At 41.0% G+C, this 27601-nt stretch overlaps 1 protein-coding gene across 3 annotated transcripts in view; it reads left to right on the top strand.

Annotated features, from left to right (window-relative positions):
- The window catches only part of tln2a (talin 2a), a 252396-nt gene that overhangs the window by 94874 nt on the left and 129921 nt on the right, over window positions 1-27601 (top strand). For all 3 annotated transcript variants that reach the window (XM_062025041.1, XM_062025029.1, XM_062025035.1), the window contains exons 3-8: window positions 20737-20900; window positions 21016-21113; window positions 22258-22387; window positions 23486-23638; window positions 24662-24804; window positions 27133-27260. In XM_062025041.1, coding sequence (XP_061881025.1) covers window positions 20765-20900; window positions 21016-21113; window positions 22258-22387; window positions 23486-23638; window positions 24662-24804; window positions 27133-27260 — 788 coding nt within the window. In that variant the 5' untranslated portion in view covers window positions 20737-20764. The remainder of the gene's footprint in view (window positions 1-20736; window positions 20901-21015; window positions 21114-22257; window positions 22388-23485; window positions 23639-24661; window positions 24805-27132; window positions 27261-27601) is intronic.

Genomic DNA, 27601 nt, shown 5'->3' with positions numbered 1-27601 from the left:
TACCAGAAGGTAAGAAAATTTGGTTTTGCATAATAATGCGAAACAAAACACCAGTTAATATGTCTGCTAAGACGTGCCATTCTGCAAACCTTATACACGCGCCATAATAATACTCGTATGTTTAATGCGCCGACAATCCCTCAAGCGGTGCGACTTCATAGTTTACCGAAGTCGTACTAAAAACATTTTGACAGATTTTTGAGCGCCGTGTGTACTGTTCTATATTCTCAATGCAACATTTAAAGTTTTGGTGTGGTTTGCTGCCATCATATTGCAGTCTACACATATCTCTTATGTATGACTGCCATCTACTGGTCACACTTATCATTACACCATGTACCAAATAAAATTGCTTCGAGGTCAGTGAGGACAACCAGAATTATGCCTTACATTAGGCGCACCGGATTATAAGGCGCACTGTCGAGTTTTGAGAAAATGAAAGGATTTTAAGTCTGCCTTATAGTCCGAAAAATTCGGTAGTGAATCTAAGGAACATAAATCGATATATCGATTAATCGGTACACCCCTATAATCTAAGCCCCATTAGATATATGTTTTTTATTAGAGTCGTCCCTTGTTTCACCACGTCTCAAATTTCTTTCAGTTTTTTTTTGTTTTTGTAGCATATTCTACAACATTCTTGTGTCTATAACTGGATATACAGCTGATTATACAGATGCTTACATTATGTGTGTATGTGACCAAACTAATGGTGTTTACAATATGCATTTATAGAAAGAGACAATGTTTTTACATGTATGTGAACTAATCGAGACGTGTGTATGCGAACGAACAGACATGTTTATTTAATGCAATTTGAGTAATAGTTACATCAGATTTAACCTTAACCTACTCAGAAGTTAACCATGTTATTGCTTATCGAGTTGTCAACGGAAAAAAGACAATTTGAAACCCAAACAATGGCCTGAAGAGGAAAAATGGTTATGGAAGTTGTAGCTGAAATATGTCGGCCCTTCACAGTCGAGTAGTCGTGTGACAAATGTGCAAAAAATATTCCCACCCATCCCTCTTCTGTAAAGGCTTCATTGATTCCATTTCCTGTCACAGTTGACTTTTATTGCCAGTGAAATGATGAGGATCAGACAAGTGGATGGCGGTGAATGGTCAATGGTTCAGAGGGGAGTGTTTTGCCACTGTTTGCCTACTGCATGAAACCTGACACATGCACTGCCTCAGAGACCAACACCTGGCCAGCTCTGTTTCATTCACACAAAGGCAGGACGCCATGGAACAAACCGCTTGTGTCACAAAACCCCTCTATACCACCAGGGTGGATCGTAGCATACAGCGTGTCAATTGAAACTATCGTATACTGTAGTCTACCTTTTCGCTTCTGTTGCATTTTCTGGCAGACCCTATAGCAATCTAATGCTATTGTAATGTATAAAAGAAAAGCACAACATTGAATTAAAACCACAAAGAGGATAATATCGTATGGTTTGATGCGTGTAGGTTAAAGGTGTGGTGTGTTTTTAACCGTCCCATTGTTTAGGTGGTGATAAACGCTGAAAATGTAGTTTGAGACAGGAAAAGCAAAAACGTTTTCAATGCCATTGCAGAAAGTTTTCGATTGCATGGAAGCAACACAACCATATTTGAGTAGGTTCCTCATTATCCTCATTGTTTGGGTAAGTTTAAATGCTCAGTTTGATTGTTTATTATTATAAACTCAAACTGGAAACGGGCCATTAGTCAGGATTTTTATCCTGACAAATGATTTATCTTGCCTCTGATTGGCCTGCCTGTAATGTTTTGCCCTAACCATAGCCAATCGTGACTCATCATACGTAAACCAAGGATTTTCTTCGTATTTTTTAGTTTTTCCCCAAATTTGCAGTCCATTTTCTCTCTTTGTAGTGTAGCTTTGTCGCTACTGCGCTACATGGGTCTAAAAATAGCGAAGCTACAGGAATCGCTACTGGTTCAAAAAGGCTACCGTCACGCTACTGGGAAATGTAGTTAAGCTACGTAGCGTCGCTACTAGTCACACGCTACTGCCCATCACTGTGATATGTATCGTTCTTGCAGAAGGCTGCAAAATATATTGTGACATACATTTTAGGCCATATCCTCCATCCGTATCCCACCTGTATGTCAACAAAAGGTGACATACGCCAAAATAGATCATCGTGTAAGAAAATTAAGTAGCGTAATAAAAGAACATGTTCGGAACCATACTTGCCAACCTTGAGACCTCCAATTTCAGGAGGTGGGGGTGGGGGTGGGGGGCATGGTCGGGGATGGAGCGGGGGCGTGGTTAAGAAGGGAGGAGTATATTATAGAATATATAGAATTCACCAAGTCAAGTATTTCATATATATATATATATATATATATATATATATATATATATATATATATATATATATATACACTACCGTTCAAAAGTTTGGGGTCACATTTAAATGTCCTTATTTTTGAAGGAAAAGCACTGTACTTTTCAATGAAGATAACTTTAAACTAGTCTTAACTTTAAAGAAATACACTCTATACATTGCTAATGTGGTAAATGACTATTCTAGCTGCAAATGTCTGGTTTTTGGTGCAATATCTACATAGGTGTATAGAGGCCCATTTCCAGCAACTATCACTCCAGTGTTCTAATAGTACAATGTGTTTGCTCATTGGCTCAGAAGGCTAATTGATGATTAGAAAACCGTTGTGCAATCATGTTCACACATCTGAAAACAGTTTAGCTCGTTACAGAAGCTACAAAACTGACCTTCCTTTGAGCAGATTGAGTCTCTGGAGCATCACATTTGTGGGGTCAATTAAACGCTCAAAATGGCCAGAAAAAGAGAACTTTCATCTGAAACTCGACAGTCTATACTTGTTCTTAGATATGAAGGCTATTCCACAAAATTGTTTGGGTGACCCCAAACTTTTGAACGGTAGTGTATATATATATATATATATATATATATATATATATATATATATATATATATATATATATATATATATATATATATATATATATATATATATATATATATACTTGACTTTCAATTAATTCTAGCTATATATATATATATACTTTATTATTTATATATATATATATATATATATAAATAAATAAAAGAAATACTTGAATTTCAGTGTTCATTTATTTACACCTATACACACACATAACAATCATCTACTCATTGTTGAGTTAAGGGTTGAATTGTCCATCCTTGTTCTATTCTCTGTCACTATTTTTCTAACCATGCTGAACACCCTCTCTGATGATGCATTGCTGTGTGGCACACACAAAAGTGCTTTCATCAAATGCACTAGAGTCTGGAATCTTCCATCTCTCCCTAGCATGGCCCAAAACTGGTCAATCTTTGCTTCCTGAAGAAGATCTTCACTGCCAAGCACTTGGTAGTCCACTACTTCTTCCCGGAGGCTATCCAGGTCCAATCGCAGCTGCGGCTCGGAACTTACAAGCGTATTTCTTCATCTTACTCGTCGTCGGCGTCGCCATGGCTGTATCTTCCTCGTTCTTCTGCTTTGTCTCCTTGTTGTGTGCGCAGTTGTGCACTGCACTTTCTAAAAGCCGTAGATGTTATTGTCACATATGCATGTACAGTAGATGGCAGTATTGTCCTGTTTAAGTGTGTCCCAACATTGCTGTTTACGGCAGACGAACTGCTTTACGGTAGACGAAAACGTGACTGCTGTTGTTGTGTGTTTTTACCGCGCTGGGAGGACGTTAATGAAACTGCCTAACAGTAAACCCACATAAGAAACCAAGAACTCGCCCTCGATCATTCTACAGTTATAACGTGATTGGGCAGGCACGCTGTTTATATTGTGGGAAAGCGGACGTGAAAACAGGCTGTCCTCACTCAGGTCCGCATGGAGCTGGAGGGGGTGTGGCCTCCAGCTCCGGCTGAAAATCGGGAGATTTTCGGGAGAATATTTGTCCCGGGAGGTTTTTGGGAGAGGCGCTGAATTTCTGGAGTATCCCGGAAAATTCGGGAGGGTTGGCAAGTATGTTCGGAACTCTCGTCAATATCCCACCACTGTGACTCCTCACCTGCACTTTGTCTTCATAGTTTTCCACATTCATGGACTCCTGCACTAGCTGAGCACTTACGACTATGTGTCAACCAAGACTGATGGCTGCTAAGACTGATGTGTGCTAACGTGGTAGTTTGCTGCAATTGTGATTAGTGGAAATGGTCGACAAGGGTTTTCTCTTTTTAAATTAAAAACCTGTGGCAATGTTTCAAGATTGCACTGATTACTTATTAATTTGACTACAATTTATTCAAATCTATTTGTTAGTGCCACCCAGCAGGATTGATTAGCAACGTGGACCGCTATGTATTCTGACAGCTCTGAAAAATCCTCCAATGATGCGGCTACATTTGCGGTGTGAAAAATGGAATTGAAGTGTGAAGTGATGCTGTGAATTGGTTGTCACGTCATGAATACAGAACAGGAGCAGGATGTGGCTGAGCTCCACTTAATTTTTAACAAGTGCACTCTTTAAACTTGCAGCCCACCAGCAGCCTCATCGACCCAAAGTGAAGTGTGTGGCACATAAAGATTTTAGCAGAAAATGAAGAAAACAAATGTGCATCATTCTAGTGACGTTTGTGTCTTTCTAAGCAGAGCAGTTGTAGTATTTGGGTTTCGGTGTTCTCAAAGACAAACATAAATGTAATGAACTTTGATTGAATATGTACTTCCATCTGCCACTTATTGATTGTGAACAAGCATGATACATTTTGAATGATGCCCAATTCTAGACACCTGAAGTAAATGTTTGGAGTTCGACTGACTGACTGAGATGTTTACACGTATGTGAATAGACAGACCGATTTTGACATTGTATTTGGGATTGGAAAAACCCATTTTGACTTGCCGAACAGAACAATGCTTACAATTAGTGTATGTGAATGGTCTGACTGCTGTTAATGAGAATTGACAGACCAATATTTCTTACATTTTGTAATTGCATGTATGTGAGCTGACCAAGAGAGGCTTCCATTAAAGTATGTGTGTATGTGAATGGATGGACAGATGTTGACAGTTTGTAAACTAATCAACAGATGTTTACGCCTAAGTGTATATGAATGGATTAATAGATTTGAACATTGTGTGTGTATGAGAATCCATCATATGTTGATATTTAAAATGTTGTGGATGTGATAGACATATTTTGACATTATGTATTTGACATATGCATGAATAGACACTGTGTACAGTATGAGAATAGACCGAGATATGTTTCCATGGACAGAGATATGTTGATACCTGTATGTTTGTGAGCTAATCAACAAATATTTACATTTAATTGTATATGAAAAGATTAACTGATTTTAATATTGTGTATGTAAATGGATAGACATCATGTTTATGTGAATCAACCGGCAAATGTCAATATCATGTGTGTACAATGTACAACTTTTGACATTTGGTATTTTAATGGTATGTGTGCATATAAATAGACAGACATCTGTTTGCATTGTTTGTAAGTGAAACGACCGGCAGTAGTGTGTATGTGAATGTCCAACATTGGTTTTCATTCTGTCTATATATGAATGGACCAATGGATGTTTAAAGGATTCATCGCGTCCAGATGACCGAAATTAACAAGTTGTCTTTATGTATTTTTTTCTCCAGAAAATGAATCTGACAGTTGTTTCCCATAATACCAATTACCATATTTTTTGGACCACAGGGGTCACCGGATTATAAGGCGCATTGCAGACAAGCGGATCTATTCAGGTCTATTTTCATACAAAAGGCGCAGCGGATTATAAGGCGCATTAAAGCAATCAATCAATCAATCAATGTTTATTTATATAGCCCTAAATCACAAGTGTCTCAAAGGGCTGTACAAGCCACAACGACATCCTCGGTACAGAGCCCACATACAGGCAAGGAAAAACTCACCCCAGTGGGACGTCGGTGAATGACTATGAGAAACCTTGGAGAGGACCGCATATGTGGGTAACCCCCCCCCCCCCCTCTAGGGGAGACCGAAAGCAATGGATGTCGAGTGGGTCTGACATAACATTGTGAAAGTCCAGTCCACAGTGGATCCAACACATCAGCGGGAGTCCAGTCCACAGCGGGGCCAACAGGAAACCATCCCGAGCGGAGACGGGTCAGCAGCGCAGAGATGTCCCCAACCGATGCACAGGCTAGTGGTCCACCCGGGGTCCCGACTCTGGACAGCCAGCACTTCATCCATGGCCACCGGACCTATGCAACTCCCCCTCGCAAAGGACAGGGGAGAAGAGGAGAGAAGAAAAGAAACGGCAGATCAACTGGTCTAAAAAAGGGGGGTCTATTTAAAGGCTAGATTATACAAATGAGTTTTAAGATGGGACTTAAATGCTTCTACTGAGGTAGCATCTCTAACTGTTACCGGGAGGGCATTCCAGAGTACTGGAGCCCGAATAGAAAACGCTCTATAGCCCGCAGACTTTTTTTTGGCTCTGGGAATCACTAATAAGCCACAGTTCTTTGAACGCAGATTTCTTGTCGGGACATATGGTACAATACAATCGGCGAGATAGGCTGGAGCTAAACCGTGTAGTATTTTATACGTAAGTAGTAAAACCTTAAAGTCGCATCTTAAGTGCACAGGAAGCCAGTGCAGGTGAGCCAGTATAGGCGTAATATGATCAAACTTTCTTGTTTTTGTCAAAAGCCTTGCAGCCGCATTTTGTACCAACTGTAATCTTTTAATGCTAGACATAGGGAGACCCGAAAATAATACGTTACAGTAATCGAGACGAGACGTAACGAACGCATGAATAATGATCTCAGCGTCGCTAGTGGACAAGATGGAACGAATTTTAGCGATATTACGGAGATGAAAGAAGGCAGTTTTAGTAACACTCTTAATGTGTGACTCAAACGAGAGAGTTGGGTCGAAGATGATACCCAGATTCTTTACCGAGTCGCCTTGTGTAATTGTTTGGTTGTCAAATGTTAAGGTGGTATTATTAAATAGATGTTGGTGTCTAGCAGGACCGATAATCAGCATTTCCGTTTTCTTAGCGTTGAGTTGCAAAAAGTTAGCGGACATCCATTGTTTAATTTCATTAAGACACGCCTCCAGCTGACTACAATCCGGCGTGTTGGTCAGCTTTAGGGGCATGTAGAGTTGGGTGTCATCAGCATAACAGTGAAAGCTAACACCGTATTTGCGTATGATGTCACCCAGCGGCAGCATGTAAATACTAAAGAGTGCAGGGCCAAGAACCGAACCCTGGGGAACTCCGCACGTTACCTTGACATAGTCCGAGGTCACATTGTTATGGGAGACGCACTGCATCCTGTCAGTAAGATAAGAGTTAAACCAAGACAAGGCTAAGTCTGACATACCAATATGTGTTTTGATACGCTCTAATAAAATATTATGATCGACGGTATCGAAAGCGGCGCTAAGATCAAGAAGCAGCAACATAGATGACGCATCAGAATCCATCGTTAGCAATAGATCATTAGTCATTTTTGCGAGGGCTGTCTCCGTAGAGTGATTTGCCCTGAAACCGGATTGAAAAGGTTCACAGAGATCGTTAGTCACTAAGTGTTCATTTAGCTGCTGTGCAACAATTTTTTCGAGAATTTTGGAAATAAACGGAAGGTGGGAGACCGGTCGGTAGTTTACCATGAGGTCAGGATCGAGGTTAGGTCTTTTGAGCAGAGGATGAATAACCGCTTTTTTGAATGCTAGGGGAACAATGCCGGAAGAAAGTGATAAGTTTATAATATTTAACACTGATGGACCTAATAATACAAACAGTTCCTTGATAAGTTTCCCAGGAAGTGGGTCAAGTAAACATGTTGTTTGTTTTATCCCACTTACACGCTGTAATAATTCCTCTAATGTTATTTCATCAAAAATAGAGAGACTATTTTGGAGGGCAGTGTCCGTCGTATATACAGTCGTATTTGTGTTAATAGAGCCCAGTTGTAGCTGGGATGCGTTGTCTTTAATCTCCTTTCTAATGAGTTCAATTTTCTTATTAAAGAAATTCATAAAATCATCTGCCGAGTGGGTGGAGCTACTGGGAGGAGTCCCTTGTTGGGTTAGCGATGCTACTGTACTAAACAGAAATTTAGGATCGTTTTTGTTGAGGCGGATGAGATTTGAGTAGTATTTAGCTTTAGCTAAGGTAAGCATGCGTTTATAAGTTATTAAACTATCACTCCATGCTTGATGGAAAACCTCAAGTTTAGTCGCGCGCCATTTGCGTTCCAGTTTTCTACATGATAATTTATGAGCTCTAATTTCTTCTGTAAACCATGGGGTGCGCCTTTTAGGGGCCCTTTTTTGCTTTAGCGGTGCTATACTATCAATAATTTTGCGCAAGGCATCGTCAAAGTTGTTAGTGAGGTTATCAATAGAGCCGATATAATTTGGGAATGGTGCCATTACCGAAGGCAGTAGGTCAGCAAGAGTCATCGTTGTGGCAGCATTAATGTTGCGGCCGCTATAGCAGTTATTATTATTATTAGCTTGTTGACGAGTCAAAACTTCAAATTTTATAAGGTAATGATCGGACATTACTTTAGTATATGGAAGTATCATAACTTTGGAGGTGGTGACACCCCTGACAAGCACTAGATCTATTGTATTACCGTTGCGATGCGTGGGTTCATGTATTTGTGTAAGACCACAGCTATCAATTATGGTTTGGAGCGCCACGCACTGAGGGTCCGATGGGGTATTCATATGGATATTAAAGTCCCCCATTATGATTATATTGTCGGCGTGCGTCACTAGATCAGCAACGAACTCTGAGAATTCACTGATAAAGTCCGAATAGGGCCCAGGGGGGCGGTAGATAACAGCCAGGTCGAGAGGTAGCGGTGTGACAGACCTCATAGTAAGCACCTCAAACGATTTATATTTATTATTTAGGTTAGGGGTAAGGTTGAAATTTTTATTGTATATTAGTGCGACACCCCCTCCCCTTTTAAGAGGACGGGCAACATGCGCATTCGTATAGTTAGGAGGAGATTCCTCATTGAGCGCAAAAATTCGTCTGGTTTGAGCCAGGTTTCGCTAAGACCAATGACGTTAAGATTGTTGTCTCTAATGACCTCATTAACTAATAACGCCTTGGGAGACAATGATCTTATGTTTAAAAAGCCCATATTATATGTATTGGGCTGTTTTGACGAGTTTTTGTTAAGATTATCCGTAGTGGCAATATTAACAATGTTGCGTTTATTATGCGTAGTGCACTTTAAATAGTTTCGACCATATCTAGGAATTGATATGACGGGAATTTTCCGATTGTTTGCTTGGTGCTGCAATAGACTGGACATATCATAATTTGCCACCTCAGTAGAATGCATGTCCACCTCTGACACAGACACAACAGAAAAAACATTATGTGAATTGTGTATTATTCTAAGAGAATTGCTATGCGTACATGGATTATCCAGCCTGGCGCTGGCTAGTTCTAGCTTAACTGACTCCTCACCCGGACTAACAGACATTGTAATTGCCTGTGACCGGGCTTGCTCTAGTGTAGTCAGTCAAGTGAGACTTAAATAGTAGTCTATGTTTCTAGACAGGATGATGGCGCCTTCCTGGTTAGGGTGAAGGCCGTCTCTCATCAGCAAGCCTGGTTTGCCCCAGAAAGAGGGCCAGTTATCAATAAACGTTAGTCCCTGTTGCCTACAGAAGATAGCCAGCCACTTGTTAAGCGAGACTAATCTGCTATATCTCTCATCATTGCCTCTCGCAGGCAGGGGGCCAGAGACAATTACTCGATGCCTGGACATCTCTCTGGCGAGATCACAAGTCCTGGCTATGTTTCTCTTTGTAATCTCTGACTGTCTCATTCTAGTGTCATTGGAGCCAACGTGTACAACTTCGCATAATTAGTGGTGCGATTAGCCTGTCGTACGTGTTTACTAGGCCTGTTGCGAGTTAGCTCCCTAAGATTAGCTTCAATGTCAGGTGCTCTGGCCCCGGGGATACACTTTACTGTGGCTGGTTTGCTAAGCTTTATGTTTCGGGTGATGGAGTCCCCTATGACTAAGGTGTGGTGCCCGGTAGACTGGGGTGTAGGACTAGCTAAAGAGCTAAATCTATTATGCGTCTCAACCGGTACACCGTAGCTTGTAGGCCGCTTAGGACTGCTACAAGCTGGGCTAGTTAGCTCGCTACAGCTAACGCTAGCAGATGTGTCCGCAACATCTAAAGTTACGACATTACTCTGCTCTAACTGGCGGACACGGCCCTCTAGCAGAGCCAACCTCTCCGTGAGTATGGTGCAAGACGCGCAGGAAGCCATTACTCACAGTGTTTTCTGTCACCGAGTGAAGTTCCTGCTGTCCTCAGGGAAGTGGTCGCGGTCTGCGGGAGTAGCTTCCTACTTACCTTCTGACCGGCGCTGCCTTTCTCTGCGCTAGCTTAGCAGCTAGCTAGCTGAGGAAAGGGTGGTGGGACAGAGATCGGGTGATTTGCAAGTTAAATAGTACCACTAAATATGTTTGAGAAGTGATAAAGAAAGCTGTAGAACAATTAAAGGCACACAGATAGAGCGATACTTAGCCTTTTTCGCAACAGCGAACAGACGGCGAGCAGTCACGCACGGTCATATTAAAGGGGTCATATTATGATGATTTTCCCTACATTTAAAACAATTTCTTGTGGTTTACATAACATGTAATGGTGGTTCTTTGGTCAAAATGTTGCATAGATTTTGTTTACAGACCATCTTTAATCCGCTTTCTGACAGTCCCTTCAGGATGCGCCGTTTTGTGGGCCATCTTAGTTACGTGGCTCCACTTCAACAGCGTCTTCTCCCCGTCATCTTTGTTGTGCCAGTAGTTTTCAGCGCTTCCATAACGAGTTGACTGACAGATATAAGTTCGATCTGTACGCTACTTTATATTAGAAAAGGCAACAGCGGAGGATGGGATCACCACCTATAGGAGGGGGCATAGAAGTCGGGTTTTCTGTGAGGGTGGCAGCCGAAGGTAGGGCCCTTGGCAGTCAGATCCTCGACTACAGAAGCTAGCTCTTGGGATGTGGAATGTCACCTCGCTGGGGGGAAGGAGCCTGAGCTGGTATGCGAGGTAGAGAACTTCCGGCTGGAACTAGTCGGTCTCACTTCGATGCACAGCAAGGGCTCTGGAACCAGTCCCCTCGATAGCGGCTTGACTCTCTTCCACTCTGGCGTTGCCAGCAGTGAGAAGCGATATATATGTCTATATACTTATAATATATACATATACAGGTATATACTGTATATATACATATAAGACATACTTGATGCCCTGCGGCTCATAGCCTGCATGTTGCAGTTTAACTCTGGGGCACGGGTCCTGACTCTTGTTTGTGCTTACACACCAAACAGCAGTTCAGAGTACCCGCCCTTTATGGAGTCCCGAGAGGGAATACTGGAGAGTGCTGGTATTGTGAGGGTCCGCTGGGAACGTCTGGCAGAGACTCCCGTCAGAGACAGTTTCAATTCCCACCTCCGGGAGAACTTTGAACATGTTTCTAGGGAGGCGCTGGATATTGAGTCCGAGTGGCCAATGTCGAGGCAGCCGGTCGGAGCTGTGGCCGCAAGGTGGTTGGTGCGTGCCGTGGCGGGAATCCCAGAACCCGCTGGTGGCCACCAATGTTGAGGGATGCCGTCAAGCTGAAGGAGTCCTATTGGGTCATTTTGGCTCATGGGACTCCGGAGGCAGCGGATAGGTACGGACAGGCCAAGTGGTGTGCGGCTTTGGCGGTTGAAGAGGCAAAAACCCGGGAATGGGAGGAGTTCGGAGAAGCCACAGAGAACGACTGCCGGATGGCTTCGAAGCGATTCCGAACCACCATCCGCCGCCTCCGTACACTGTTCACTCTGTGTATAGTGGGGATGGTGTGCTACTAACGTCGACTATGGGATGCGATGGATTGGTGGAAGGAATACTTTGAAGACATCCTCCTCTATTTAAAAAGGGTATCCAGAGGGTGTGTTCCAATTATTGTGGAATCACACTCCTCAGCCTTCCTGGTAAGGTCTATTTATGTGTACTGGAGAGGAGGCTATGTCGGATAGTTGAACCTCGGATTCAGGAGGAGCAATGTGGTTTTCGTCCTAGTCATGGAACTGTGGACCAACTCTATACTCTCAGCAGGATCTAGAGGATGCATGGGAGTTTGCCCAACCAGTCTACATGTGTTTTGTGGACTTGGAGAAGGCAAACGACCATGTCCCTCGGGAAGTCCTGTGGATAGTGCTCAGAGAGTATGGGGTATCGGACCGCCTGATTTTGGCGGTCCGCTCCCTGTATGATCAGTGTCAGAGCTTGGTCTGCATTGCCGGCAGTAAATCGGACCCATTTCCAATGAGGGTTGGACTCCGCCAGGGCTGCCCTTTGTCCCCGATTCTGTTTACAACTTTTATGGACATAATTTCTAGAGGCAGCTAGGGCGTTGAGGGGATCCGGTTTGTTGGCTGCAGGATTAGGTCTCTGCTTTTTGCGGATGATGTGGTCCTGCTGGCTTCATCTGACCAGGATCTTCAGCTCTCACTGGATCGGTTCGCAGCTGAGTGTGAGCGACTGGGATGAAAATCCACACTTCCAAGTCTGAGTCAATGGTTCTCGCCCGGAAGAGGGTGGATTGCCATCTCCGAGTTGGGGAGGAGATCCTGCCCCAAGTGGAGGAATTCAAGTACCTCGGGGGGTCTCAAGTGAGGGAAGAGTTGATTATGAAATAAACAGGCGGATTGGCGCAGCATCTGCAGTGATGTGGACCCTGTATTGGTCCTTTGTGGTGAAGAAGGAGCTAAGCCGAAATGCAAAGCTCTCAATTTACTGGTCGATCTACGTCCCTATCCTCACCTATAGTCCTGAGCTTTGGGTTATAACCGAAAGGACAAGATCATGGGTACAAGCGGCCAAAACTAGTTTCCTCCGTGCTAAAACATTTTGACAGATTGTTCGGCGCCCTTTGTAATGTTCTCTATTCTCAATGAAAAATCTAAGTTTTGGTGTTCTTTGCTTACGGGTACTTGTTAGCATCCTTTATTGTGCAGGCGTCAATTTGCAGTCCACACTTATTTGTTATGTGTGACTGCCATCTACTGGTCACACTTATCATTAAACCATGTATCAAATAAAATTGTTTCGAGGTCGGTAAGCATAACCAGAATTAATCCGTACATTAGGTGTACTTGGTTATAAGGCGCATTTTTGAGAAAATTAAAGGATTTTTAAGTGTGCCTTATAGTCCGAAAAATACATTTGTTATTGTGTAATGGGTAGATAAATAACTGTACTTTAAACGCCCCCTTTCCATCTCTTTACTCCATACGCCGCCCCCTCTTGGTGTGACGTCATCTACAGAACTGGAGCCCATTTCCTCGCAAAGACAGTGTGGATAAAGGCATATAAAACTTTTTTTATTTCTGGACTTCCATATTCTCTTTCATAGACACCATAGCGTTTGTTTCCTCATGCTTTTTCAGCATTTCCTCAAGGATTTTGAAGAAAACGTCAGAAGAGGACGCAAAAAAGAACACTAGCGGCGTACCTTCATTTTCTCTCATGTTTTGGCGCCAGGTCTGCTTTTCTTTCTCCGTTTTCCCGCAGGTTCTTTCTCCCATCGAGGGTGCTCCTGATTTTCAGAGTCTTATATTTTTTTTTTCAGCCAAACTCTGACCAAAACCCTTCTTCTTCAAAGTCAGAATCATTAAATGATTGCTGAATATTACTCTGTCCCATTTTGCAAGAGTCTATTTGACCAGAGATGACCATACTTTCCTCATATTGCCATCATTTGGAAATGTATGCAGTCTGACCCCTTCTTTAGTTGTGTTACTATACTCTGCAACAATGCATCTGAAAGACATATCTGCTAATTCCTTTAAATTCTGCACTAATATATCATGATTTGCAATGAAGATGCTACCAAAACCCATTCTTCACAATATGAAATTGCCTCCAGTTTTCTGTGGGTGAGGTCAAATGGCTGATGCAGGCCCGCCCACATTTTGTAGCTAAAAGTGGGCGTTCAAAAATATGCAGAAACCCGTTAGACAAAAAGTCTAATATTATTCATGAGTCTCTTTTGGGGGGAAGTTCACCAGTCAATATCATTTTTAGGTCCAGAACTATGAAATGAGTGTTAATGTTTTCCGCATTAGGGGCCCTTTAACATATTAATCAAAATGCTCCGGGCACAAATTACTTGTGCTGTGTTTGTTTCAGCAACATCAAACTAGCTTGTGTCACAATGAAACAATTTGCGTGTCTACTTAAAAGCTTTGTTTTGATTGCACATCCTGATGCGAATGATTAAACCGTGAGTCCTTATCTCCCTTTCATGGACGAATGGCGTCACCTGAGGCCAAACAGCAATATGCTGCACATCTGCTCTGAAACGTCCCGTTGTTGGTAGACGCAAACAAACTTACTGGCGAGCCAGAGAAGGCAGATGGACTAATTAGCACGGTGCTCCAGCCCAGTTTATTTGCTGAAACTAGGTTAGCGACATGCCCAACCCTGAATATTGAGTATGCTTTCTGGCCCAGAACACGTGCTGACTTGTGGGCTGCGGTAATATTGAATTAGAGGCCTTGTTACAGTAATAAGGTCTGGACGTTCCCAGCAGGCTCTGCTCTTGCTTTGCATCATCGATCTATCGAACAACGGCTTACATGCTGCAGCCTCCTGTCTCATGTTACCCTTTATCTCATGTCGGCACTCTGCCCGAGTGAAAGGGAATTTGGTGCATGTGAGAAGTAAACTACAAAACCCAAAACCAGTGAAGTTGGCACGTTAGTAAATAAAAACAGAATACAATGATTTGCAAATCCTTTTCAACTTATATTCAATTGAAGAGACTGCAACGACTAAATATTTAATGTTCGAACTGAGAAACGACATTTTTTTTCCCCAAATCATTAACTTAGAATTTAATGGCAGCAACACATTGCAAAAAAGTTGGCACAGGGGCATTTTTACTACTGTGTTACATGGCCTTTCCTTTTACCAACACTCAGTAAACGTTTGGGAACTGAGGAGACCAATTTTTGAAGCTTTTCAGGTGGAGTTCTTTCCCATTCTTGCTTGATGTACAGCTTAAGTTTTTCAACAGTCTGAGGTCTTCGTTGGGGTATTTTAGGCTTCATATTGCGCCACACATTTTCAAAGAGAGACAGGTCTGGACTACAGGCATCCAGTCTAGTACTTGCACTCTTTTACTATGAAGCCACGCTGTTGTAACACGTGGCTTGCCATTGTCTTGCTGAAATAAGCAGGGGCATCCATGATCACGTTGCTTGGATGGCAACATATGTTGCTCCAAAACCTGTTTGTACCTTTCTTCAGCATTAATGGTGCCTTCACAGATGTGTAAGTTACCCATACCTTGGGCACTAATACACCCCCATACCATCACAGATGCTGGCTTTTGAACTTTGCGCCTATAACAATCCGAAGGGTTCCCAATTAGCCTGTTCACCTGAAACATGTTGCAGGCATCAAATTCCAAATGAGCTAATATTTGCAAAAAAATAACAAACTTTTCCAGCTCGAACGTTAAGTGTCTTGTCTTTGCAGTCTATTGAATTGAATATAAGTTGAAAAGGATTTGCAAATCATTGTATTCTGTTTTTATTTACGATTTACACGTGACAACTTCACTGGTTTTGGGTTTTGTATATTGTCCAATTACACCCTGAACATTTTTATATAAATATTTGCCCCACTTTCCCTCGTTGTTGCGTCGACTTTGGTTCTAACACCTTCGCCTCCACGTGTGAACCCATCTCACATAGGAAGCAAATTCTTCAAGTGTTAGTCAGGGTCAGGAGCCAGAAGAGAGACCCTGCTTGTGTTTTCCGCTACGGCCCAGACCGACCTTTGAACTCTGACCTCAGACACAGAGGAGCCCTGTGCATGCCATTGATGCCCAGACAGGGCATGTCTGTTAGAGGGGGTTTGAAACATCACACTTCCCTTTTTTCCCCATCTCTTTAAAAAAGATTTAATGACAAGAAATATCGGAAGAGATGCTTTCTGTTTGGTGTTATTAGAATGAAATACCTTTGGGAGAACAGGAAGAATGGTGTTGACAGTTTGAACAGCATGTACTGACTTCATCATGCGGAGAAAACCAGAAACCGCTTTGCAGCTTGCCAACGTTTGAAGATATTGATGGTTTTTTTGGATTCTGCTTGATGGAGTCTGTGCCAAAATTTGTGTTATTTTTTTTCGATGCAATTGTCAACTGATGTGCAAAAATGACTGATTTAAGTTATTTGTTCGGTAACATAAACCCAAAGTTATGTGTGTGTGATTGTGAATGGACAGACATGTTAACACAATGAATCTAAATGGACTGACAGATGTTTACGTTATGTGTGAACGAGAATAGAAGGACAAATGTTTTTACCTTATATGGGGCCACCAGACTGGGAATGGACCTAAAGATGTGAAGATTGTCTTTATGTGAACAGACGTATGTTAACACTTGCTCATGCTTGTAAACGGATCTACATACTGTATGTTTAAATGTGTGTGTGAATGGATTGACCGATAACAGTGTATGTGGAAAAATACCGATCTTTACATTATGTGTGTATTTGAATGGACAGACATTAGTTTATATACGTGTACAGGGTTTCCCCTGGATTGCCACTATATACGTGGTGGTGACATCATCATATATGACATTATAATTTTGATTTCCAATTATGCATATATTTTCTTGATAAAGGCTAAACAAATGTGTTATGTATACGTAAAAATATTAGTGTTGTTAGTAATTAATAATACCGTTAATATTAAAAAATATATATATTATCTCATCAGAATCACCATTAGCTTTAACACAAGGACTTTGACTTGGTAGACTTGGCTGTCTTTGTCCAAGGCTGTTTCAATTGTTGCTGCTTATTGTAAAAGTTGACACAGGCTGAGATGGCGACTTGTCCAGGGTGCACCCCGCCTTCCGCCCGAATGCAGCTGTGATAGGCGCCAGCACCCCCCGCGACACCAAAAGGGGCAAGCGGTAGACAATGGATGGATGGATGGGAGGAAACTGGAGCACCAGGAGAAAACCCACATACGCACGGGGACAAATGCACACTCCACAGTGATGTCCAAACGGAGGGTCAAAGACGCACGCGGCGTAAAGCTAGACGTTATTATTATTTGTAGTAATGTCAAAAGACTTAGGGTAGTTCACACTGGTCTGAACAAAAAATGCATTCATTAATTTGAAACACTTTTCTCTTCAACGTTCTCTCCTTACTTTGGCTGGGTATCAACTGGTTTAGGTGCACGACCAGCTGACGCGCTTCTGACAGGTGATTGAGATGCCCTTTTTTTTTTTTTTTTAAATAAAGCAATGAGGAATGTTTTTATGATATTTGAGCATTTTTTTTAAACCTGTTATAGCCATTAGTATGTAAATAATAGACTATGCCATGCCGCCATGGGGCGGCATGGCGTAGCGGGTTGAGCGGCCGTGCCAGAAACCTGAGGGTTGCAGGTTCGATCCCCGCCTCTTACCATCCAAAATCGCTGCCGTTGTGTCCTTGGGCAGGACACTTCACCCTTGCCCCCGGTGCCGCTCACACCGGAGAATGAATGATGAGTGAATGAGTTGTAAAAATGAATGATGGGTTCTCACTTCTCTGTGAAGCGCTTTGAGTGTCTAGAAAAGCGCTATATAAATCTAATCCATTATTATTATTATTATTATATACGGTATATCCATTCATACAATATATCACCTAAATTTGTTTTTATGTTACAGTGTTTTAGTGTAAAACAAGACAAAACAGACAAAAAACTTATTTTGAAGGTGTGGCGGCATTAATCTTGCACAATAGGGGAAACCCTGGTCTATATGAATGGACAGGTGGCTGTTCATAGTATTTAAGTATAGGTGAATGCCATTATTTGACATGTGCTTCTATGAATGGACTGGCAGATCTTGTTTGTGTCTAAATTCAGTAAGGGCGTTGTTTTATTGAAACAGATGTGTTTGGGCGGGTAGAGCGGCTGTGCCAGCAACTTGAGGCTTCCATGTTCGATTCCTGCTTCTGCCATCCTCACCACTGCTGTTGTGTCTCTGGGCAAGACACTTTACCCACCTGCTCCCAGTGCCACCCACACCGGTGTGAATGTAGCTTAAAGATGTAGATAATGGGTTTCACTGTGTAAAGCACTTTGAGTCTCTTTGAGAAAAATGCGCTATGTAAATATAATTCACTTCACTATTCATTACATGAGTAAGTGTAACGGCGAGTGTGGCTATGCCAGTGTCCGCTTTGGTACATCTCACTCCATAACACCTTAAGAGCTTGCACTGGACATTGAGTTGACCGCTCGGGCATTAAACTTAATGCCTAGCGCTTTCATTGGGAGGACCGAGGTTTGAACGCCGGGCAGAATGGATGCAGGGGCTGGACAAGGCGGGTTACACTGGTGCCGTGACCCTTGAGTGTAATGGAGGCCAGCAAGTGTGTACGTTGGTAATTCTCACACTCCTGAGAGCTTAAGAGCTTGCGCTGGACACAGAGTTGACAGCTCTGGCTTTTAGCTCGATGTCTAGCACTCTCATATAGGGATGTACATCGTTAAGATTTTATCCTTACAATACCCTTATTGATATTCCTTATCGGTACCGGTATTTGTCAATACTCTTATCAGTACTATATGTAATTGCTATAGATAAAGATTTTAAAAATCCATTGTTATTACAATTTTTATTGGCAAAAGGGGTTAACCCCATGTAACATCTTACAGCAAGGTAGTCTTTTATCAGCATGTGCTTTTAAGTCGTAAATATGATTGCAGTGCAATGCAGTTATGTCATCTTGTAAACACCATGCAGATGCATCAATGTGTTTCTAATTACACTCAGCTGGAAATAATATTTATGTAGGCGGAGCACAGACCTTTTACATGGCACTGTGCATCATATCATAATTTATATCATATCAAATAATTTATATCATAAATTAATACAATCAATTAGCATATTAGGTAGGTGTGCAGTGTTTTGAAACCACGCAAAGGCGGCGTGATGGAGTGACGTCAGAAGTTGCGTCTGAGCAACTTCATGGAATATTATAATACATCGATTTGCTTCACACTGGACTTTGAGGGTCTTTTGAGGGGGAAATATTGTGCTGGCGGGGTCTACAAATGGCTGCAGTAGTAGCAGGTGTTTTTCACACAGCTTTATGGCAACCAGTAGTTATCAAATTTGCAAAAAATAAACATATTACCTGAAGTAATTTGGGAAATGTTCGGCTTTGTATTTTAGAGTTAGTTTGGTAGTTTGAGGTGGTCGTGTGTCCCCGAGGCAAGCACAGAACTGGCCTCAGAATGGTGCAGCGTGCAGGGCTGTGTATAGAGGGCTGGCAGGGCTCCATGGAGGTGAGTGTTTGTCAAGTGCACAGTAAATACTTTTCCTCTCAACGACAGCATCTGAGTTCAACATCAATTTCCGCAAGTTTTTGCATTTAGAGTCTGTTTTTAGCAAACATTGATTCCGTCCGCTATTCCTATGACACGTAAATCTATAATTCTGTTTAAGTGGTGCGTTAAAAAAGTCAACTCCAATTGGCTGTTCCGCCATTTCTTTTTTTTTATGCTTTGCAGCGGCACCTGAAAGAAAGTGACAGCTCGCGCGTGTCATAATTACGACTGTCAGCTGGATAAAAAAGTGTTGATAACAGTATCATGAGTCCAGAATTTTCACGGGCCGCTTGGAATTCGGAACTGGTACCTAAAAATATGGACGACTCAATTTTGACCCCTGGGTGGAACTGAATCAGGGGCTGGCCTAGGCGGTTTACATTAGTGCAGTGACCCGGATGAGAGAGAGGATTAGGAGAGTGAGTGTAAAGGAGGCAAGCAAGCGTGGCTGTGCTCGTGTGTACGTTGGTAAACCTCACTCCTTAATACCTTAAATGCTTGCGTTGGACATTTACCAATATATTATGTATACTAAATTAATATTGTTATACAAGGTCATCATGTATTCTGTTGTTTATAAAGAATCAGATTATTATATCTGAGTGATAGGGCAGGACATTTTTAGCTTTTGCTTCTTCTTGCTCCTTTTCGGTGACACACCATGTTTTATTTACCTTTTTAAAATTGTATAGCTGAGTATTTTGGGTTGTTGTGATCGAAATAAAAAAATACCTTGCAGAACACCTGATTTAAAGGTAATGCCACGAGTGGGGAGAGCTCAAAAACCGCCTCAGAAACGAGATATAAAACATTTTAAGAAAAAAAAGTAAGAATGGAAGTAGGGGCTGGACTAGGTAGGTTACGTTGGTGCCGTGACCCGGACATAAGGGAGGTTTAGGGGGATGAGTGTAACGAAGGCAAGCCAGTGTCTGCGTTGGTAAACATCACACACCTTAATAGCTTGCGCTGGACATTGAGTTGACAGCTTGAGCTTGTAGCTCGATGCCTCCTGTCTCATTTGGAAGCCCCAGGTGGAGTGGAAGCAGGGGCTGGACCAGGCAGTTTACTTTGGAGCTGTGACCCGGATGAGAGTGAGGTTTAGAGGGGTCAGTGTAACAGAGGCCAGCCAGTGTGTACGTTAGCAAATCTCAATCGTTAACACTTTTAAGAGCTTGCGCTGGACATTGATATAGTTGACAGCTAGGGCTTTTAGCTTGTTGCCTAGCACTCTCATTCGGAGCAGGGCCTGAACCATAGATGCATTCATATACACTACATACTTTGAGCTCTTACTCCTCTGCATAGGTACAGTTCCAACCCGCTGCCGGCCAAGATGGTTGTTCTGTCGCTGAAAATCTGCGTTCGCCACTGCAACGTGGTGAAGACCATGCAGTTCGAGCCGTCCACGGCTATCTACGACGCCTGCAGGATCATCCGGGAGAGAGTTCCCGAGGCTCAGTCTGGACAGGGTGAGAATGGCGAAATTTAACTCAAGACCTGTAAATACAATGCACTAAAATGTGTGCCTCAATACTTTGCAGTGTTTTTAGAACACTAAAAACCTACACTTTTTTCCCTCTCTAGCTTCAGATTATGGTCTGTTTCTGTCTGACGAAGACCCCAGAAAAGGAATCTGGCTGGAGTCTGGCAGGACACTCGACTACTACATGCTCCGCAATGGGGTAAATAGTTGTGCTCGTTGTATAAACATTACATCCATGTCATTTGAAAATGGCAAAACCCCCCACTAATAATGGACGCGCCCATCAAATTCCCTAAATGGTCTACATTTGATACTCTCCACCCTATAATATGCCTCTCACTGTTATTAAAACACTTTTTAAATTCAGTTTTACACATTAAGAAGCAATGACAGGCACACAGTATACAGTATTGTTTTGTCTTGCAGATAGAAGGTGATTTGATGGCCCGATTTAATTTACTTTACACATATTGTCATTAAAACATCTTCTAATCTGCGTAGTTGGCCATGATGCACTTGCATGTAATTGTAATTGGATGCTGCAGGAGAAAGGTTTCAGAAGACAAAACGTAAAAAAAAAAAATAGTATCTAGTATCTAGGGGGGTCTTATTGCTTGCTAAATATACTTTATAGCTAAGTTTGCAACACTGATCCCTTTGGTTACGTTTTCTTATTCTCTGGCGGACCAGGTCTGGTGTGCTAAGAAGCGGAATTACACATTCCCATTACAATTTGTTTTTGGTGGCTAAAACAACAAATGTAGTGTTTAGCTGTTTGACCTGTAACACCTGCTTCTTCAAGTTTTTGAGGTCAAAAAACAATAGGCTACCTGCCAAACACAGCAAGACTAACATTTTGGAGATGATTGGTGAAAAAATGCATAAATTCTGTCCAGAAACATGCTTCAAAAATCAAAAATGGTGAATTATGACTTATTTTTACAAACATACCATTTGTAAAGAGGAATGGCGTTCAGTTAGTTTGAAAAGGTCTATCATATTTGCTGCTCTGTTCATGAATGCTGGTCCTTTCCTCTGAATGCTCTCTTTTCTTTAAAGCCAAGGCAAGGTAGCATGCATGACTGTGACCAATTATTCTCCACCAAATCTCGTCTCCTCATTGTGATCGAGGGAAAAGAAAGCAATGGGCTGTGATTGGCAGCCGGTAAATTTCGTTTTTTTGTGCTCCACCTCCCCTTTTCAATTCGCTCATCTTGCCACCGCACAACCTGGACCCATTTGATCTTTTTTTTTCTCTGCGGGCATACAATCAGGTCTCGCTTTGTGCTTCATCAATTTCTCCTCTTCTTTTTCACTTTTTTGTGTTTTTCTTTACTTTGCAGGACATTCTTGAATACAAGAAGAAGCAAAAGCCCCAGAAAATCAAAATGTTGGACGGGGCTGTTAAAACCATCATGGTGGATGACTCCAAAACAGTTGGGGAGCTGCTTGTAACCATATGCAGTAGAATAGGTACATCTCACTCAATACTGCACACATCTACTGCATGGTACTGACTGTACTCGCCTCTACTTGCTAGTGACATTTTGTCATTAAAAAAACTAGGTACTACTTAAACTGCTTTATGAGTGACATGAATAAAACGACTGGTGGCCCATTGGTCAAGCCGATTTGTGGATTTGAGGATAAACGGCTGGAAATGACAAAAATAAAACATGCAAACTCACGCTAACGCTCCTACAATGTTATGTTGCTAAAGTGCTACAAACGACTACCCCACTATTTTTAAAAGGTCTGACCCAAAATGACATTGTGCACTGTTCATACCAGGAAAGGTATTTTAGGGTAGGGTGGCCCATTTTGTGAAAGTCTAGATAGAGGTGGAACTTGGCATAGCAGAACCACCATATATGGTTACTATAGAACTGCTGAAGCAATAAATCTAATAGTGGATTTTGTACATTAGTCTTCTTATTTGACCTTTGACCTCAGCTATATAGAGTGTTTCTGGGATGATTCCACACAATATCTAAAGCCTAATTACTTATTTTTTTGCCTAGTACTTTTTTTTACACATTTAAAGTTTTGGTTGATGGACCCAGAAAATGTGCTTTTCTGTAAAAGGTTTTTTATTTTTTTTATTATGTAGATAAACAGATCTTTTTTAATTGTGTGCAACTTTTTGTGCATATAGCACAGGTCACAGTTGTATTTGATTTATGGGCCAACATTTGTAAATTTACCTCTCAATTTTTATATTTTATTCAAAAAATACTACTTTTTTTTCTTTCTTTTTTTTCAACACCTTTGTGTCGACTGACATTATTTATTTTATTGTGCATTGTAACTAGATTGTTTTGTTGGACATTTTTCTGCCACGTGTACATACACAATATCATAAGCAATGCAGCCCGAGCCAGTTAGAATACATGGTGGTCGTCTACTTTTATTGCTCAACTTCTTGGATGAAAGAACGGCAAATGTTTAGATTTCAGAAATCATTCAACATGCAGTGTGATGGAACACATTTTAAACTGACATATACTTTGTTAAAAACACAAGAAGAACAAAAATGAAACACAGCTATTATTGTGTGCGTCTTGTTTACAGGCATTACCAACTACGAGGAGTACTCTTTGATCCAGGAGTTTATGGAGGAAAAGAAAGACGACAGCATGGGCACGCTAAAGAAAGACCGAACGCTGCTGCGTGAAGAGAGGAAGATGGAGAAGCTCAAAGCCAAACTGCACACAGACGACGACTGTGAGTGACTGTGTTTGTCTATCTCGTGTATTTATCTATGTAAGGAGGGTTTTGTCACAATATGTATTAAATATGAATAAATACTGACAATTATTGTTAAATATTGGATAAATAGTTAATTTAAAAAAATAGGTAGGTTAAATAAATGCCGGTACTCGCTATTTAGGTTAAATAAATATTATAAGTAATCCATGAAAAAACAAATAGGTTTTATTCATCTATGTTAGGAGTTTTCTGTGAGCAAATTAACTAAAGATAAATAAATACTGCCAATTTAGGTTAAATAAATAGACAAATAATTATTGATATAATAAATAGGATTTGTAAGGAGGCTTTTGTCACAATATCAGCGATATATAAATAAAGCACCGGCAATTTAATCAATTAAAGTTTATTTATACAGCCCTTAATCACAAGTGTTTCAAAGGGCTTCACTAACTCACGACATACCCTATATCTATATATCTATATCTATATCTAAATAAATACAGGAAATTTAGATTTTAAAAATATATATATATATATATATATATATATATATATATATATATATATATATATATATATATATATATATATATATATATATATATATATATATATAATTAGAATTTTTCAACATATTTACTCAACAAATAAACATAGGCTGACTTTTGAATAAAAAATGGTTGAGCTTGTTTTTTTCTTTTTTGCATTGCAAAATTAAATGAATATGAATCCAATTAAAGAGGAACTTATTTTATGTTAACTAATTGTCCCATAATTAATTAGGAAAACATACATTTAAATAATAATTTTGAACCTATTTGTTATGTTAAATAGATACATGTTTTTCCCTGATTAATGAGTAAATAAATCAAATATAATTGCAAAGTATTATTTTAAAAAGTCATCCATCAAATTGTGCACATCCACTAACTAGCAATAAAGCTTGTTTTGAATGTACAAAGCCTTCATATGAAGCCTTTTTAAAATGACAATAGGTGCCAAACATCTGAAGCGATACTATTAATGTCTTGTCAGTGAACTGGCTGGACCACAGCAGGACGTTTAGGGAGCAAGGCGTGGACGAGAACGAGACGCTTCTGCTGCGACGCAAGTTCTTCTACTCGGACCAAAATGTGGACTCCCGGGACCCGGTCCAGCTCAACCTTCTTTACGTGCAGGTCCGACCCCCATTTAGCCACATTTATATCCATTTATACTCTGACAAAACAAGCAAAAGTCTGCATCACTTACTTTTTACTGAACGTTTTACTGATAGCTTGTTCAAACTGCTGTTTAAGATTGCAGGTTTATATTCAAAGATTGTCCAAAAGGTGGAATGTGAAACAAGGATGTGTGAAACATAGCCTGGGGGCGACGTCATGGTGCTTACTTTATCATCTGCATCTTGTAAGAAGCTGAGGACAGGCAGTAAAGTGGGATTCACCTTCTGTTCTGGATTAGAAATTTCACGGCGGAAGAACTGTAAGGGATTACATGTGGGCTGACTCTGTTTTAAGTACTGTTTGAGGCCATTGTGATCTACTATAAGTTTGGTCGGTTTAAGACTTATTAGGATTAGATTTGGTGGATGTGAGTATGATCACTCCTACAGAACCACAGATCAGCATTTGTGGTGTCCCCTTTAAGTGGGCCATGGTGCTTTAGGCCGAATGCTTTACGAGAAATGCTTCCTTGTGTGTTTTGTAGATATCCTCAAAGTTTTACAACCATCCGACCAACCAATATGGAGTTAAGGCTAGAGGTGGGACTCTTTGGGCATGTCACAGTTTAATTCGGTTGTGATTATTGGGGTTACGAATTGATTCAGAATCGATTGTCATTTCAACATGATTCTCGTAATATACTATTTGGTTTATAAGTTATAATAAAACCTTTTCAAAACAGCTTACAGGTTACATAATCTCCTCTTAGCTGCTGTTGTACGACTTACATGTGCAGTGTGTAAATTTACACACCTTTGCTTGGGCAAAGCATATCAGTAGTTCATATAGTAAGAGTAAAGAAAGTAACATGGTAGTGCCTGTATTAGCTTGAGCCGACTTACAGTTGTGTCACCATGACTCACCTGCTGATGTCATCGTAGCGCCTAAAGTGTCCTCTTCTCTATCTCCCAGGTGTACACATATTACCATGTTGACTTTGTTAAATGCATACAGTAATGTTTTGGCGGTGAGAAATACAACTTCCCTGTCCCACAAAGAAAAGCATCTGATTCGCTCTTCTTCGACGTTACTCAATAGCTATGATTGGATTGTTTCCTAACACATCTACAAGAGGAATATAAATATTATTGAAATTTGTTTCTGTCAACTTAATCGGCTCCTTTTTATTTGTTCTTGTTGATGGCTACCAAAAGCACCTAATTGCAGTGAAACTTGCCAAGGGACATGTAACCAAATATTAACATTGCTGTATGTATACTTTTGACCCAGCAGATTTGGTCACATTTTCAGTAGACCCATAATAATTTCATAAAAGAACCAAACTTAATGAATGTTTTTTTGTGACCAACAAGTATGTGCTCCAATCACTCTATCACAAAAAAAAGAGTTGTAGAAAGTATTGAAAACTCAAGACATCCATGACATTATGTTCTTTACAAGTGTATGTAAACGTTTGATCATGACTGTATGTTTTCCTTTCCATTTTCTCATGCAATCCAAAATCATTGGACAGTTAAAAATTTACCTGTTTTGGTAACTTTGTAACGCTGATCTCTCAAGTTTTTATTAAACATCTATATTATTTCTAATATCAATCCTCCTTGAAATGGTTTTCATGTTTGATAGTGACTTTAACACTAGAAGTCCCAGCATTTTTCTGTCTACCTAGAAGACCCAGAGAGGGGTCATTTGGCCCGACGCTTTTCCCGAATACACTAATCACTCATTTTGTTATGGTAATGAGGCTGTTAGGGGCAGTTTGTCTAGGTAGACAGAAAAATTATACATGTGGGAAATGCCGAAAGGAGCAATGGCAGTGCCAGGATTGTGAGTGACTGCTCAAATGTATGTCAGTCACGTTTACATGGACATGGTTTTTCATTCTTTGTAAATATGCTTTTTTCTTTGTAAATTTTTTTTTTTAAACTATTTTTGGCACACAAACATAACAATTGCTTCTGCAACAACCCTCCACACCAAAACTGGGAAAACAGTTGCTTTTTCATTCTTTGTAAATATGTTTTGTTTTGTATTTTTTTTAACAATAAATGTCAGAGTGTTGATCCCTTCATTCTGTTGATCCTTGCAAAAACACACACAACCTACCTCAGAACTAAAGCTTGAGCTGTAAGGTCCCCTCCCCCACACAGGCTCAAGTGGCCCCCTGCCGTGTGCCACTAACAGCCACATTTTCATAACAAAAGGAGTGTCCACAGGGGGGACTAGGGGTCAAATGACCCTCTTGTGTGTTTTCTAGGTAAAAGTGTCAATTGACCCTTCTCTGGGACTTCGCGTGTTAATGGCTTTTTTTTTGTCTTTCAGGCTCGAGACGACATCCTAAATGGTTCGCACCCTGTGTCGTTTGACAAGGCTGGCGAGTTCGGTGGCATTCAGGCCCAGATCCAGTTCGGACCTTTCATGGAGCACAAACACAAGCCAGGATTCTTAGAGTACGTGCAGCATGAAACGTGTCATTTTTTTTTTACAGAAGTTGGTCATGTGCAGCATTTTTGTCAGCACCAAGTGTGAAGTGGGTCTCCACTGGCAGGCACCAGAAGACTTGTGTAAAGGGAGGCGTAACAGCTTGATAAAAAATAAAGCATTTTTCAAACATGTTAGTCATGTTTAAAAGAAAAATGAACAGATTTTTAGTTCCTGCAGTAAGGGCCCTATTCTCTCATGTGCTTAAGGGAAAAAAGCTGCACAGTTGTGCAGATTCTGGCTACGCAGCGTTCTCCCCCTTGACTTAAGTCTGTCACTGTGTGCCTTAAACCAACTTTTCTTACCTATT

Source organism: Entelurus aequoreus, linkage group LG02, assembly GCF_033978785.1.
Source record: "Entelurus aequoreus isolate RoL-2023_Sb linkage group LG02, RoL_Eaeq_v1.1, whole genome shotgun sequence".
NCBI classification, from domain to species: Eukaryota; Metazoa; Chordata; class Actinopteri; order Syngnathiformes; family Syngnathidae; genus Entelurus; species Entelurus aequoreus.
Note: the sequence above shows the minus strand (reverse complement) of the source record. Positions and strands in the feature narration are given on the sequence as shown.